This window comes from Acipenser ruthenus, chromosome 24 (assembly GCF_902713425.1).
Source record: "Acipenser ruthenus chromosome 24, fAciRut3.2 maternal haplotype, whole genome shotgun sequence".
Lineage (NCBI taxonomy): Eukaryota > Metazoa > Chordata > Actinopteri > Acipenseriformes > Acipenseridae > Acipenser > Acipenser ruthenus.
Window position 1 is genome coordinate 8,162,084 of NC_081212.1, and position 14,431 is coordinate 8,176,514.

At 41.6% G+C, this 14,431-nt stretch overlaps 1 protein-coding gene across 4 annotated transcripts in view; it reads right to left on the bottom strand.

The window, feature by feature from the left end:
• LOC117970252 (general transcription factor II-I-like) overlaps nt 1–14,431 on the bottom strand; it is a 92,920-nt gene that overhangs the window by 44,490 nt on the left and 33,999 nt on the right. For all 4 annotated transcript variants that reach the window (XM_058998330.1, XM_058998333.1, XM_058998332.1 and 1 more), the window contains 2 exons: nt 8,454–8,510; nt 1,669–1,731 (listed from right to left, as the gene is read on the bottom strand). In XM_058998330.1, the coding sequence (XP_058854313.1) occupies nt 1,669–1,731; nt 8,454–8,510 (120 nt within the window). The remainder of the gene's footprint in view (nt 1–1,668; nt 1,732–8,453; nt 8,511–14,431) is intronic.

The window sequence follows — 14,431 nt, forward strand, 5'->3', positions numbered from 1 at the left end:
ATGGATAAGAACAAAACATTGGACTATTCTGAAGTGGCCTTCTATGAGTCCTGATCTGAATCCTATCGAACACCTATGGAAAGAGCTGAAACTTGCAGTCTGGAGAAGGCACCCATCAAACCTGAGACAGCTGGAGCAGTTTGCTCAGGAAGAGTGGGTCAAACTACCTGTTAACAGGTGTAGAAGTCTCATTGAGAGCTACAGAAAACGTTTGATTGCAGTGATTGCCTCTAAAGGTTGTGCAACAAAATATTAGGTTAAGGGTCCCATCATTTTTGTCCATGCCATTTTCATTTGTTTTATAATTTACAATATTATGTTGAATAAAAAATCAAAAGCAAAGTCTGATTTCTATTAAATATGGAATAAACAATGGTGGATGCCAATTACTTTTGTCAGTTTCAAGTCATTTCAGAGAAAATTGTGCATTCTTCGTTTTTTGTGGAGGGGTACCAACAAATTTGAGCACGTCTGTATATATTAAATCTCACATATCACACTGAGCTCTTTTTCATTTGCCATTTTTGAAACTCCCACGCAACTGGTGAGGTGGTAAATAAAAGGTATTTTTGTAATTTCTAGTGAATACGAACATCTGATTTTTGTATCCGAATACATGTAAAAAAATATTAGTTACAATATTCAGTTCCAAGTGAGTTACAAGCACTCACTTTCTAATCCCTCTAGACAATCTATTCTCCACCAGTTTTATTAGGGTGTGCTTTGGTCCTAGACTATGAATACTGCCCAACAAAAGATCTTCTGTGCATCTTGATCCATAGAACAAGAACAGTGAGCGAACCCTTCTCTATGCCGTTGATACTGAAACGACCCGGAGAACTGCATCCCTATATCTGAACATACACGCAATGCTCTCTCATAGAGGAACAGGCTGCTGTTAAGCTCTAAAGCTACACTACTGTACAAGAACCTTTCAGACAGAAGTTCTCTTTTAATGCTTTTGAACTGTGTTTCTCCACCTCATACAAACAAACACTGACGTGGAGCTCCCCAAACTGGGGAATACAGAAAGGTTTAAGGGTGTTGTAAAGCTACCACATATCAAACGAAACACAAAATACATAAGTGTGCCCGTGCAATTCTGCTCAGAATCTTACAGGAAGAGAGTATATCTTATTATCATGGCTATCGCTCAGTGTGTCACGTCTTTTGTAAAAGGTGACACTGGGCTGTATTTTAATGATCTAAACAGCGGCAGACCTAAAGACCACCACCTCCTGTATTCATAGATTCATCTTGCTGGTGGCTATTGAGGTAATATTTAGATAATTAATATAAACCCCACTTTGTTATGAAAGTCTATGGAATTCATTTTATCAGATATTTGTTGCCTTATTATTCCTTAATCCTCTGTTTCTATTGTAAATTTCAATAATTTCTTGTAATGCATTGTTTGCCTGGGCAGATCCAAGTCACTGATAAAGGGAGTCCCAAGTAGGAACAAAACAAACAAACAGTCTCAAATCCATTATCTAACCACCTGTCAGGCAAGGAAACAAACAAACAAAAAAAAAAACATGCTTCAAAAGATCAAAAAGTATGTACTATATAAGATTGGAAATAAACCAATTTCTTTACATTTTTTTGCACAGGCCAGTTTTTAGTTTTTAAAGCATGGTTTATTTTTTAAATAAGCAATGTTCTTACCTTCTATGGTCACCTCTACCTCTGGGTCCTCACTCGTTTCAGAGGAGACATGCTGGGTTGAATCTGAAAGGAAAACAAGACTAATTAACAAGAGAGCAAAGCTATAGCTCTAGCAGTAACACACAGACCACCCCATCTAATTAACAAGAGAGCAAAGCTATAGCTCTAGCAGTAACAGGAAGAGAACCAAACTCCCTGCTGCCCTAGACCTTTACCGCACTCTCCTCTCCTCCTTCTCCTCTACTCTCTCCTCTGCTAAATGTGCTTATTTCCAATCTGTAATCGAAGCCTCCACTAACAACCCACGTAAACTATTCTCTACCTTCTCCTCCCTCCTTAACCCTCCCCCCCCCTCCTCCTCCTCCCTCCTCTATCTCCCCTGACGACTTTGCCTCCTTCTTCTCTTCTAAAATCTCAGATATCCGCAAACTCTTTAACACCTCTCCCTCCCCTGCACCCCCTCCTGCTCCAACCCCTACACCCACTACATCCCCTACTAACTCGCCCTCCTTCTCCACCTTCTTGCCCCTCTCAGACTGACCTCTCCTTCCTGCTCCAGGGTCACAAACCCACCACGTGTGCCTTGGACCCCCTCCCCACTCACCTCTTTCAAGCTGCTGCTCCTGCTCTACTCCCCTTCATCTCCTCACTCCTCAACACCTCTCTACTTTCTGGCATCTTTCCCTCTGCCTTCAAAAAAGCCTCTATCACTCCCCTCCTCAAAAAACCTACCCTCGACCCCACCTCCCTCCAGAGCTACCGTCCTGTCTCCCTCCTACCCTTCCTCTCCAAAACCCTTGAGCGGACTGTACACCGCCAGCTCTCTGCTTTCCTGTCCAACCACTCTCTGCTTGACCCTCTCCAATCTGGCTTCCGCTCTGCTCACTCCACTGAAACCGCCCTCCTGTCTGTCACCAACTCACTTAAGTGTGCCCGAGCTGCCTCTCTCTCCTCTGTCCTAATTCTCCTCGACCTCTCTGCTGCCTTTGACACTGTTGATCACTCTATTCTACTATCATCTCTTGCTGACCTGGGGATCTCTGGCACTGCTCTGGCCTGGTTCTCCTCCTACCTCTCCAACCGCACTTACCAGGTAACCTGGCGTGGAGCAACCTCCACACTTCACCCACTCTTAACTGGAGTCCCCCAAGGGTCAGTCTTGGGTCCTCTCCTGTTCTCTCTCTACACCCGCTCCCTGGGCCCCCTCATCGCATCCTATGGTTTCTCATACCATTTCTATGCTGATGATGCTCAGATTTTCCTCTCCTTCCCCACCTCTGACTCCACCATCTCCTCCCGTATCTCTACCTGTGTCTGCTATTTCTATTTCCTCCTGGATGCACTCGCATCACCTCAAACTCAACCTCTCTAAATCTGACCTCCTTTTCTTTCCCTCCTCCTCCCCCTCCTCTGATCTCTCTATCTCTTTTCCTCTGGAATCTACCACACGCTCTCCCTCTTCCTCCGCTAAGAACCTTGGAGTCACCCTGGACCCCTGCCTCTCTTATTCCCAGCACATCTCCACTCTGGCACGCACCTGCCGATTCTTCCTGAGCAACATCCGAAGAATCCGACCCTTCCTCACCAACTATGCCTCCCAGCTCCTGGTCCAGGCCCTGGTACTCTCCCGCCTAGACTACTGCAACTCCCTCCTGGCTGGCCTCCCTGCGTCCGCCACCCGTCCACTCCAGCTCATCCAGAACTCTGCTGCCCGCCTGGTGTTCTCTCTGCCTCGCTTCGCCCACGCTACTCCACTACTCCACTCACTCCACTGGCTCCCGATCACCACTCGCATCCAGTTCAAGACTCTTGTACAAGCCTACAGATGCCTTGACCAGACTGCACCCAGCTACCTCCAGACCCTCATCTCTCCCTACACCCCCACTCGACCTCTCCGCTCCGCCTGCACTAGAAGACTGGCTCTACCTCCGCTACGCTCCCCTGCCTCCCGAGCCCGCTCCTTCTCCACCCTTGCTCCGCAGTGGTGGAACGACCTTCCTACAGATGTCAGGACTGCCCAGTCCCTGACCACATTCCGGCGCCTCCTTAAGACTCACCTCTTCAAACAGCACCTGTAGAACTCCTCTGTTGTATCCTGGGACACTATCACCCTTCATTTAAATGTGCTTTATTTTGCTCTTATCTGCCCCCTATTTTACTGCATTTAATCCTGTACTTCAGAATATTGTAATCTGCCAAGTGTTTAACCTGTAGTATTTTGTACTTAATCATATCCTGATGTAACTATCACTATTTAATCATATCCTGATGTAACTATCACTATTATCTGCTGTATTATTGAATTGTGGTTTGTCACACTTGAACAAAAATTATTGTATTTCTTGCTCTTATTGTATTACTTGTATTGTAACACTTGAATGTATTTGTATTTGCTTGCGATTGTAAGTCGCCCTGGATAAGGGCGTCTGCTAAGAAATAAATAATAATAATAATAATAATAATAATAATAATAATAATAATAATAACACACAGACGACCCCATCTAATTAACAAGAGAGCAAAGCTATAGCTCTAGCAGTAACACACAGACCACCCCATCTGATTAACAAGAGAGCAAAGCTATAGCTCTAGCAGTAACACACAGACCACCCCATCTAATTAACAAGAGAGCAAAGCTATAGCTCTAGCAGTAACACACAGACCACCCCATCTAATTAACAAGACAGCAAAGCTATAGCTCTAGCAGTAACACACAGATCACCCCATCTAATTAACAAGAGAGCAAAGCTATAGCTCTAGCAGTAACACACAGACCACCCCATCAAATTAACAAGAGAGCAATGCTATAGCTCTAGCAGTAACACACAGACCACCCCATCTAATTAACAAGACAGCAAAGCTATAGCTCTAGCAGTAACACACAGATCACCCCATCTAATTAACAAGAGAGCAAAGCTATAGCTCTAGCAGTAACACACAGACCACCCCATCTAATTAACAAGAGAGCAAAGCTATAGCTCTAGCAGTAACACACAGACCACCCCATCTAATTAACAAGACAGCAAAGCTATAGCTCTAGCAGTAACACACAGATCACCCCATCTAATTAACAAGAGAGCAAAGCTATAGCTCTAGCAGTAACACACAGACCACCCCATCTAATTAACAAGAGAGCAAAGCTATACCTCTAGCAGTAACACACAGACCACCCCATCTAATTAACAAGAGAGCAAAGCTATAGCTCTAGCAGTAACACACAGACCACCCCATCTAATTAACAAGAGAGCAATGCTATAGCTCTAGCAGTAACACACAGACCACCCCATCAAATTAACAAGAGAGCAATGCTATAGCTCTAGCAGTACTACCCACCACCCCACTTCATATAAAGGATTAGAAGGTTTACATGCAAGTAAGCTGCAGTACAGTACTGACATGTTCCCAGATATGAAGTGTGGTAACACAGGCTCCAGTACACTGCAATATGTGTGTTTACAGCTTTCTTGTGTTTTAATCATTATTATGTGCTGTGCATGTACTACATATTGAAAATACCTCTTAATAATGAGAATTACTGTAATCAAAGCAATACCTAGTAAAATATTTTGAAGTCCCTTAGCAAAACAGGCAGATTTGTGTTTTAATGCTAATTTTGCCAGGTTAGTCACCAGTCATGCTGAAGTGATTTTAAAAGGTATTGACTATATATGTATGTATTTGCATCACCTAGAATTTTAGGATTGAGACATAATAACAAATAATAATAATAATCAAAGAAACTACAAAATTATATCGCAAAAGTCTACCGGAAGCCATAATAGTAGTACAGTATTTCATGTTAGATTTCGAAATGTCACATTTTTCAATTGTCAGTTTTTCGTTAAGTATATGGAATGTAATTCAATATGTTAATGTAACATTATTCAGCAGGTTTCATTAGACTTTATACCTTATAGCAATGCATCAATATAAAAGAGATATTAAATTCAAATATATGCTTACCTTCCAGTATATGGAAGTGTAGTGTAGGACATATTGAAAAATAAGAACTGTCTTCAAAAGGCAGAGACTTGACTTCGACCAAACAGCAATCAGTTTTTCAGAGATCCTCAGAGCATGGATCACTTCAGCTTGTAGTTAGGAAGTTTAGCGATATCGAATGGGGTCTTGCTCTGGGCTTATATAGGATTTTCCCTCCATTGAATACATCAGGAGTCCCAATTAAATCTGATCATCAACCTGTTTTGACAGTTCCTATCTTTGAGTTAATTATATTTTCTAAAAGGATCTGGTCAACTCAATTGAATGTGAGCTCATGGTTCACTATCTTTCACCCCTCCTTTCCCTAAAATGAGGTGAACTGGGGTCCACAGGGTCCTTGCTACCAAATACAATACATGTACTGTATATGTGTATATATGAGAGATGTTTTTAATATGCAACACCAGATCTATTTAATTATATGTCCCTCTTAGCAGCATATTATGTTACCTTTTCAGTGTGTTGTCAATGGGTCAGTTTAATTTCATATACAAATGTGTGTTAATGTATTTGACAAAGAGTGTAGGGGTTCATAAACCTTTGAATAACACCACTAAGCATACAGTGGCAAGTCCAGTTATTTTCATTTAAATTCAGGCTATAATAAATAAATATATGTTAAATATAATAGCCTTGTATTCACTTGTACCATGCTTGGACCAAGCCTTGGACCAAGCCTTGGACCAAGGTGCAGCAGTGTGGAGTAGTGGTTAGGGCTCTGGACTCTTGACCGGAGGGTTGTGGGTTCAATCCCCGGTGGGTGACACTGCTGCTGTACCCTTGAGCAAGGTACTTTACCTAGATTGCTCCAGTAAAAACCCAACTGTATAAATGGATAATTGTATGTAAAAATAATATGATATCTTGTAACAACTGTAAGTCGCCCTGGATAAGGGAGTCTGCTAAGAAATAAATAATAATAATAATAATAATAAAAAGACTAAAACTTATCTATTGAAAGTCTAATGCCCTTCCAGAATTACACTGTGTGTCTGAGACAAACATCTAAATATTTCACTTTTAAACTCTACAGTTTTCCTGTAAATAAATACCTCTGTTTATTACTGTAGTAAAATCTTTATATAAACTAAACATGTATATTCTTTGGTTTAATTGATACTGTAATGTCTAAAAGACTTTTTGTTTAGTTGGAGAAACTGAACTAATTCTTAAATAAATTAAATGAACATTCTCAAATGTGTTATAACAATATGTTTGCAATATTGTCAGTTCCACACTTCTGTTATAATAAACTTTTAATATGTGCTTTCAACAGTTTAACTTTAAATGGAATTATAAAATATGTATTTCTAATTAAGTTACTTCAGTATAACAGTTGCTCCTAGAAATTGTAATATTATTTTACTCCATTGATAAATCTTTTAAGCTTTTAATGGAAGGTCCAGTTATTTATATCTAAACACAGGCTATCATTAATATTAGAATGCCTTAGTGTTATAGTGACTGAACTAAGTCTGACCTTCTTCACTGTTCATACAAAATCCAGTTAAAGCAGGTTTTAAGACAACCTCTGCTTTTTGCCAATTTTAGGGTTGATTTAATATGAATCACTATAGTAAGCATTTTCCAATACTCATTATTTCAAAGCAATATCTAACTTATATTAACACGTCCTACGCTTTCCGTTCCCATCTCTTCCTGCCAGGTTCTAATTAATTTCTGTTATATATAGAAAATGATTATTGTAATATAAACTCCTATCTTCTGTTATCCGAAAGGTATTTCATTTGTTAATATTAACGAGATCACTCATTATAGAGAGGATCTTGGCTGTTAAATCGCTGACCATCAGAAAAAATCCTCGCTTCATCGGCCAACACCAATGAGTCATCTTCAACACTGCCTGTACTACAAGCAGGTGAGAACGAGGTTACAAATCGGTTCACTGTAAATGTAAAGTTACAGTTTATACTTTAAATGATTTTATAACATGTAGTTTTAATTCAAATATGTCAATATAGCAATCTCTTATAAACTGCAATTCTATTTTACTTCATTGATATACACAGAAGGCAAGAGGCTAATATTTAAATATTAATATTACAGGTAATTGAATATTTAAACTTAGGACTGCTCATACATTTTCTTAATGTCATTATATTAGGTTTCTTATTTATTTAAATACTTTTGTTTTTTCTTACTATAATCAAACCTAGTTCGATTGCTTCTAGCATATTAACTGTGCTCCATAGATTCTGCCTTTCTGCTCTCGCTGGATCAGAATGCTTTGAGACTCTGAGTCTAATTAAAAAGCCTGATAAGGGAGGTTTGGAACTTTCAGCAGGCCAGTCTGACCTTCAGTGCAATTAACTCCTTCTTGCAGGCCTTACACAGATCTGCTAATAATATTTTCTACTGGTTTTATATTCTTTAAAACACATTACAGTCATTACAATATTTGTTGCAGTTTCACAAATGTTCAATTTGTTTCCCAAAGATCAGTCTGCTTCCAGTAGCTGTGACAGGTTCTGCTCTTAGTGAGTCAGTTTCTGCTCACAGCTGTGGGTGACGGTCTTTAAAAGCTTGATACCTGCAAAAACTTAAAATATCTTGTTAGCTGGGCTCCCATCTCTACATTTTCATTCCCATCGTCAGTGGGCAAACACATTTTAGAACCGCACACCCTTGCAACCGAGGCCTCCCATGTAAAAGGATCTAATGACTTGTAGCACAAAAAGGGACATGTCAGATCCGTCTGTGACAATATACTGTATTCCACAGATCACATGCTGTATTCCACAGAACACATGCTGCATTCTTACCATCTATAGGGCCCTCCAATTCAGTTTCCTCACTGGAGTCTCCCCCAGGTTGACTGTCTGTAAAGATAAAAAATATTATATTTAGGTGTGAATGCAGTACAGTAGTCCCTCGCTAATCCGGACATGCCTGGAGACAGACAGGTTGTCCATTTAAAAAAAAAAAAACAACGCACACACATGCATTTACAGTGCTCCATTTTTTAAAAATGTATAAATCATTGCTCTGAAATAACATCCATTTGTTCTCTGTACACATTACATTATGTAAAAATATAAATCTGTAGAGTAGGTCCTTGCAGTATACAGTACAGTAATAAAAATCAAATCAATACCTTTTTTTTACTTGTATCTGTTCTTCTGTTTATTTCGGTGTCAGTAGAACAGCCTTTGTTTTTGTGTGTCTCTTTGGATCATGCAATTCACAGTGACCAAGCGTCACACGTAACTGGTTATTATTGGGGGACATACGTTGTGTCTGGTGTATCCGAATGTAGGCATAAGGATATCTGTATTAGCGAGGGACTACTGTACCAGTAACTTCATTAGCAAGAAGAGGAATTTGCCTCTTTGCGGACTAGCTAGTGAACTAAGATATTTTAATCAGGATTTCAGTGACATGCATGTGTTAAAACACCAGCTAACAATAAAAAATCAGTTTGCTCCATTCATCAATAACAACTTCTGTACTTCTGTGTCACAACATCACTAACCAGCAGTAGGAGGTTATAAAGATCCTTTTTCAAAGTCAGGTTTAGGGTCCTCAGTCTTGCCTTGCTTTTGCACCAATCTTCCTGCATTCCTGGCCTCCTGTAGATGTTTCGTATTGCACTTGGCTATACTCGGATCATCTCTCAATTTTATAAAAATATCTGTAACCTCTTCATGGCTAGGGGGACCCTCTGAATGTGCGTGCACTGCTTGTATAATCATAACCCTTGCTCCCTGAACTAGAAATGAAACCATTACCTAATGGTGTTTACCTCCTAAAGACCCTGAAACCTTAATATTATACACCGAAGCAGCTCGGCCGAGCCTGTCAGGCAGTCATGCCCGCCCGAGGGTACAAAAGGACTGCTCGCACAGACCTCAGCAGCATTTTTCCTTCAAGCCTGCTGCAATCATGGACACAGCGACCTTGAAGGTTAATGGTTACATTTCTATTTCAGGGAACCAGGGTTATATAATAAACTAACATTCCCTTTCAAGTACGAAATGTAACCATTACCTAATGGGTGAGTATACCCAATCCGTCGCAAGGGCAAGACTGCAGAACGACTGGAATGCCACAAGGCTAAGCCGAGAGGGTGCCTTGTGTGTTACCATTAGGCACCCCAGTAAAAAATTGAGGGAGAAAGTCACCTCTATGCCTGCGTTGACTCGGAAGCTGCTCTTAACACTCTAGTTCCAAAATCAGGTATGGTATGGGGAGTAGCCCACACCGCTACATTGCATATGTCTTTGACAGATGCACCCTGGAATAAAGCCCATGAAGTTGATTGGGCAGTAATTCTGGGAGCACCGTTCCTTGGTGGGAAACAGCTGCCCAGAGTTTCTCCATCTGCTCTGTCTGCCGATCGCTTGGAACGGCGACTCTTCTTCTTCTTCCTTGGGGGAGGAGAAGGCGAGGCAGAGGAGGATGAAGAAGACAGTAAAGACGGCTTCCTGCGTAGGTTACTTTTCCGGGTGTGTCGTCCAATCTACCGTGCGACACCACTCTACCAGAGAGTGATTGGGAAGAGCGCTGTGCATGTGTATGGAACACACAGCGCTCAGCAGAGCCGCCTCCTTGGTGTGCTATGACCCCAGGCAGGAAGAGCATCTGCCGTGCTTCACCTTGCATGTGTCGCAGGGATAAAACCCAGGCACGATGCCAGCAGCAATACAGTGTATAAAAACAATGTACACATCCTGCCTCAGTCTGCTTATAGACAGCAACGGGGCGGGTCAAGACCCGAACAAGACCGACTTGGTACCAGACTGGGGATGTAAGCACCGGTCGGAAATGGGTCGGTTCGGTGAATTTAGCACCGGCTTGGAACCGGGTCGATTCTGTACTGGTTCGGTGACTGCAGCACCGGGTCGTTACGGTATGGCACTGGGTATGAACTGGGATGATACCGGGTTGGTACCAGTTTGATGACTTGAGCACCACGTCAGTACCGGTATGGTACCGGAGCGGTAACCTCAGTCTCAGTTTGGTACGGTACCAGGTCGGGTAACTCGGTACCGGTATGGTACAGGTCCACCAGTTCACAGTTACTGTGGATGCCCATCTGTACAAGCTACTGGCAAAATCATACAGTCAGTACCCAGACGAGACTGAGGGAAGCCTGCTTGTTAGAGGTACTAACAGCCTTCGCAATGGTGATGCTCTATCCAAATATTTCTCCACAGAAATCAGTAATAACACAATTACAGTTCAGAAAATAAACATTTCGCAACTTAAAACGAGAATTTTAATGTAACTCCAGCTGGAGCCAAGCAGCCTGTGAGGAGAGCACGAGTCAGATGGCACGTTGCTTGATCCTTGGGAAGGAGCGACTCAAGCTGCTGGCTTCACGCAGGGCACAAGGCCGCTGCGGGGCGAAACAAACAACAGCCTGCACAATATGAGCGCAATTAATTAATTTGAATTATTTTAAACTATTACAGCATAAATAAAATATTTAATTAATTATGTAAAACACAATAATTAGCTGAAATTATACAGTCATAAACAACAAGCACTTATCAGGTACCAGGCTCCCTGTCAGGTCAGTTTTGAAAGGAAACACGGTGCTGAGATCCATGTGAGCAGTACTTTTATACCCTCGGGGGCGGGCATGACTGCCTCACAGGCTAGGGCGGGCATGACTGCCTCACAGGCTGGGGCGGGCATGACTGCGTCACAGGCTGGGGCGGGCATGACTGCGTCACTGGCTGGGGCGGGCATGACTGCGTCACAGGCTGGGGCGGGCATGACAGGCTCGGCCGAGCTGCTTTGCTGTATAAGATTCAGGTTTCAGGTCTTTAAGAGGTAAACACCCATTAAGTAACGGTTACATTTCAATTTTGAGAGGGAACTATTCATCAGTATCATAAAAAAAGAACACCATGACCCAAATCCTAACTGTAAAAATGACATAAGCACGGACCAAGTTTTATTACCGCCGGATTCTCTAGATACAAGCAGAAGTGGAGGTGTCACAGACAGGCACCTCCTGACAGTGAAGGACTGTAGCATTTAAAACAGGACAGGTGTCTGCAGCACATTATAGACTTCGAGTCTACTAGGATGAAGAGGTTGTGCCCATCACAGTTATTTATTCTATTCAATTTCACATCATTTATATGGACTTCGTGTTTTTAGATATATGTGCATGAGGAACCAGACCAAACTGCCCCATATTACGTGCAAAGCACTTCCATTTACATGGGTTCCAGGCCTAGATTCAATCAACATTATTATCAGGGAATCTCTTATAAGAAAGATATGGCATCTCAGTTTGTGAATCACAAACGTCTTTTCAATGCCTTTTGTGTCAGAATGTGGAATCTGGGGTATTACAATGCACAGGTCTAGGGTCTCCAAATAAAAACACCAATAAGAAACTTTCTTCTGCTTGTGTTCTTGCTAATGATTTATGGTAGTACTGATGACCAGGAACATGTATACATGTACTGTAAAAGGACCAGAGGCAAGTTAAGGCATATTAAACTGTACCAGATTTGATTTACGGCTGTTTTCACAATACAGTGCTACAGTGTGGTTAAAAAAGGGTCTTGTTACCAGGAGGATCCAGGTTCAATCCCAGCTCAGCCACTGACTCCCTGTGTGTGACCCAGAGCAAGTCACTCCTTGTGCTCCTTCGGACGGTAAAACTGAGGTCCTATTGTAAGTGATGCAGAGTTCACCCCACTAAGTCGCTTTGGATAAAAGCGTCTGTTAAATGAGTAAATAATAATATATACACACACCCATATTGCTTGGAGTGCAAAACTCACTCAAATGCAGATTGTAAAGAAGGGTTCCCCCATATCCCAGAAAACACCCCTCGGCTATTAATTGATTTATGAGCATGATTATCTGTGCGCACAGTTAGCATAGTAAAATCATAGCAAAGTATAGTAAAGCAAAAGCAAGCACTGTAAAGGCTAGAGAGGCTTGGTAACATGTTAAAATAAGGCATTGGATAACCACAGGTAAAGCACTGGAAAACTGCAGAAACAGAGTGCAGATTTACCCTGGTAACCTTTAATAAGAGTCATCATTCTTAGTGTTTAGTTACTACAGTATGTGAATACTTTGTGGTGTAAAATGTGAATGTATACAAAAATGGCTCCTGTACAAACAGTAAAAGGCATATTGCCTTACATAGATAACAACAGGGAGGCTGTGTAGTCAAGTGGTTAAAGAAAAGGGCTTGTAACCAAGAGGTCCCCGGTTCAAATCCCACCTCAGCCAATGACTCATTGTGTGACCCTGAGCAAGTCATTTAACCTCCTTGTGCTCCGTCTTTTGGGTGAGACATAGTTGTAAGTGACTCTGCAGCTGATGCATAGTTCACACACCATAGTCTCTAAGTCACCTTGGATAAAGGTGTCTGCTAAATTATTAAAAAAAAAAAAAATTAAAAATAATAACAAATAAAAAAGTAAAGACCAATAAAACATCTATAACTACAAGGTGCATCAAGTGTCGCTAGTGTAAAGCCCTCGACTCTGTCTTGGAGTTTATCCCCCTCCTGTGTCTTGTACGCTCGGTGCACCCTGTAGGTGTATATATACAGTGCCTTGCAAAAGTATTCAGACCCCTGTCCAATTCTCTCATATTACTGAATTACAAATGGTACATTGAAATTTCGTTCTGTTTGATATTTTATTTTAAAACACTGAAACTCAAAATCAATTATTGTAAGGTGATATTGGTTTTATGTTGGGAAATATTTTTAAGAAAAATAAAAAACTGAAATATCTTGCTTGCATAAGTATTCAACCCCCACACATTAATATTTGGTAGTCACCTTTCGCTGCAATAACAGCTTTAAGTCTTTTGGGGTAAGTATGTATCAGCTTTGCACACAGTGTCAGAGTGATTTTTGCCCATTCTTCTTGACAGATTTGCTCCAGGTTGTTCAGGTTGGTTGGACGACGCTTGTGGACCGCAATTTTCAAATAGTGCCACAGATTCTCAATGGGATTGAGATCAGGACTTTGACTGGGCCACTGTAGGACATTCATCTTTTTGTTCTTGAGCCACTCCAATGTTGCTTTGGCCTTGTGCTTGGGATCATTGTCCTGCTGAAAGGTGAATTTCCTCCCAAGCTTCAGTTTTTTAGCAGACTGAAGCAGGTTCTCTTGCAGTATTTCCCTGTATTTTGTGCCATCCATTCTTGCTTCAATTTTAACAAGATGCCCAGTCCCTGCTGATGAGAAGCATCCTCACAGCATGATGCTGCCACCACCATACTTCACTGTAGAGATGGTGTATCTTGAGGCATGGGCAGTGTTAGGTTTGCGCCACACATAGCGCTTTGAGTTTTGGCCAAAAAGCTCTATCTTGGTCTCATCTGACCACAAAACCTTTTCCCACATCGCAGCTGGGTCACTCTCATGCTTTCAAATGGTACTTTTTGAGTAACGGCTTCTTTCTTGCCACCCTCCCATACAGGCCAGTGTTATGCAGAGTTCTTGATATGGTTGACTGGTGCACCATTACTCCACTCCCAGCCATTGAACTCTGTAGTTCCTTCAAAGTGATTGTCGGCCTCTCTGTGGCTTCTCTCGCAAGTTTCCTTCTTGTTTGAGGGCTGAGTTTTGAGGGACGGCCTTTTCTTGGCAGTGCCTGGGTGGTGTGATGCAGCTTCCACTTCCTGATTATTGATCCAACTATGCTCACTGGGATATCCAAACACTTGGATATTATTTTGTACCCTTTCCTTAATCTATGCATTTGTATTACTTTATCTCTAACTTCTGTAGAATGCTCTTTGGTCTTC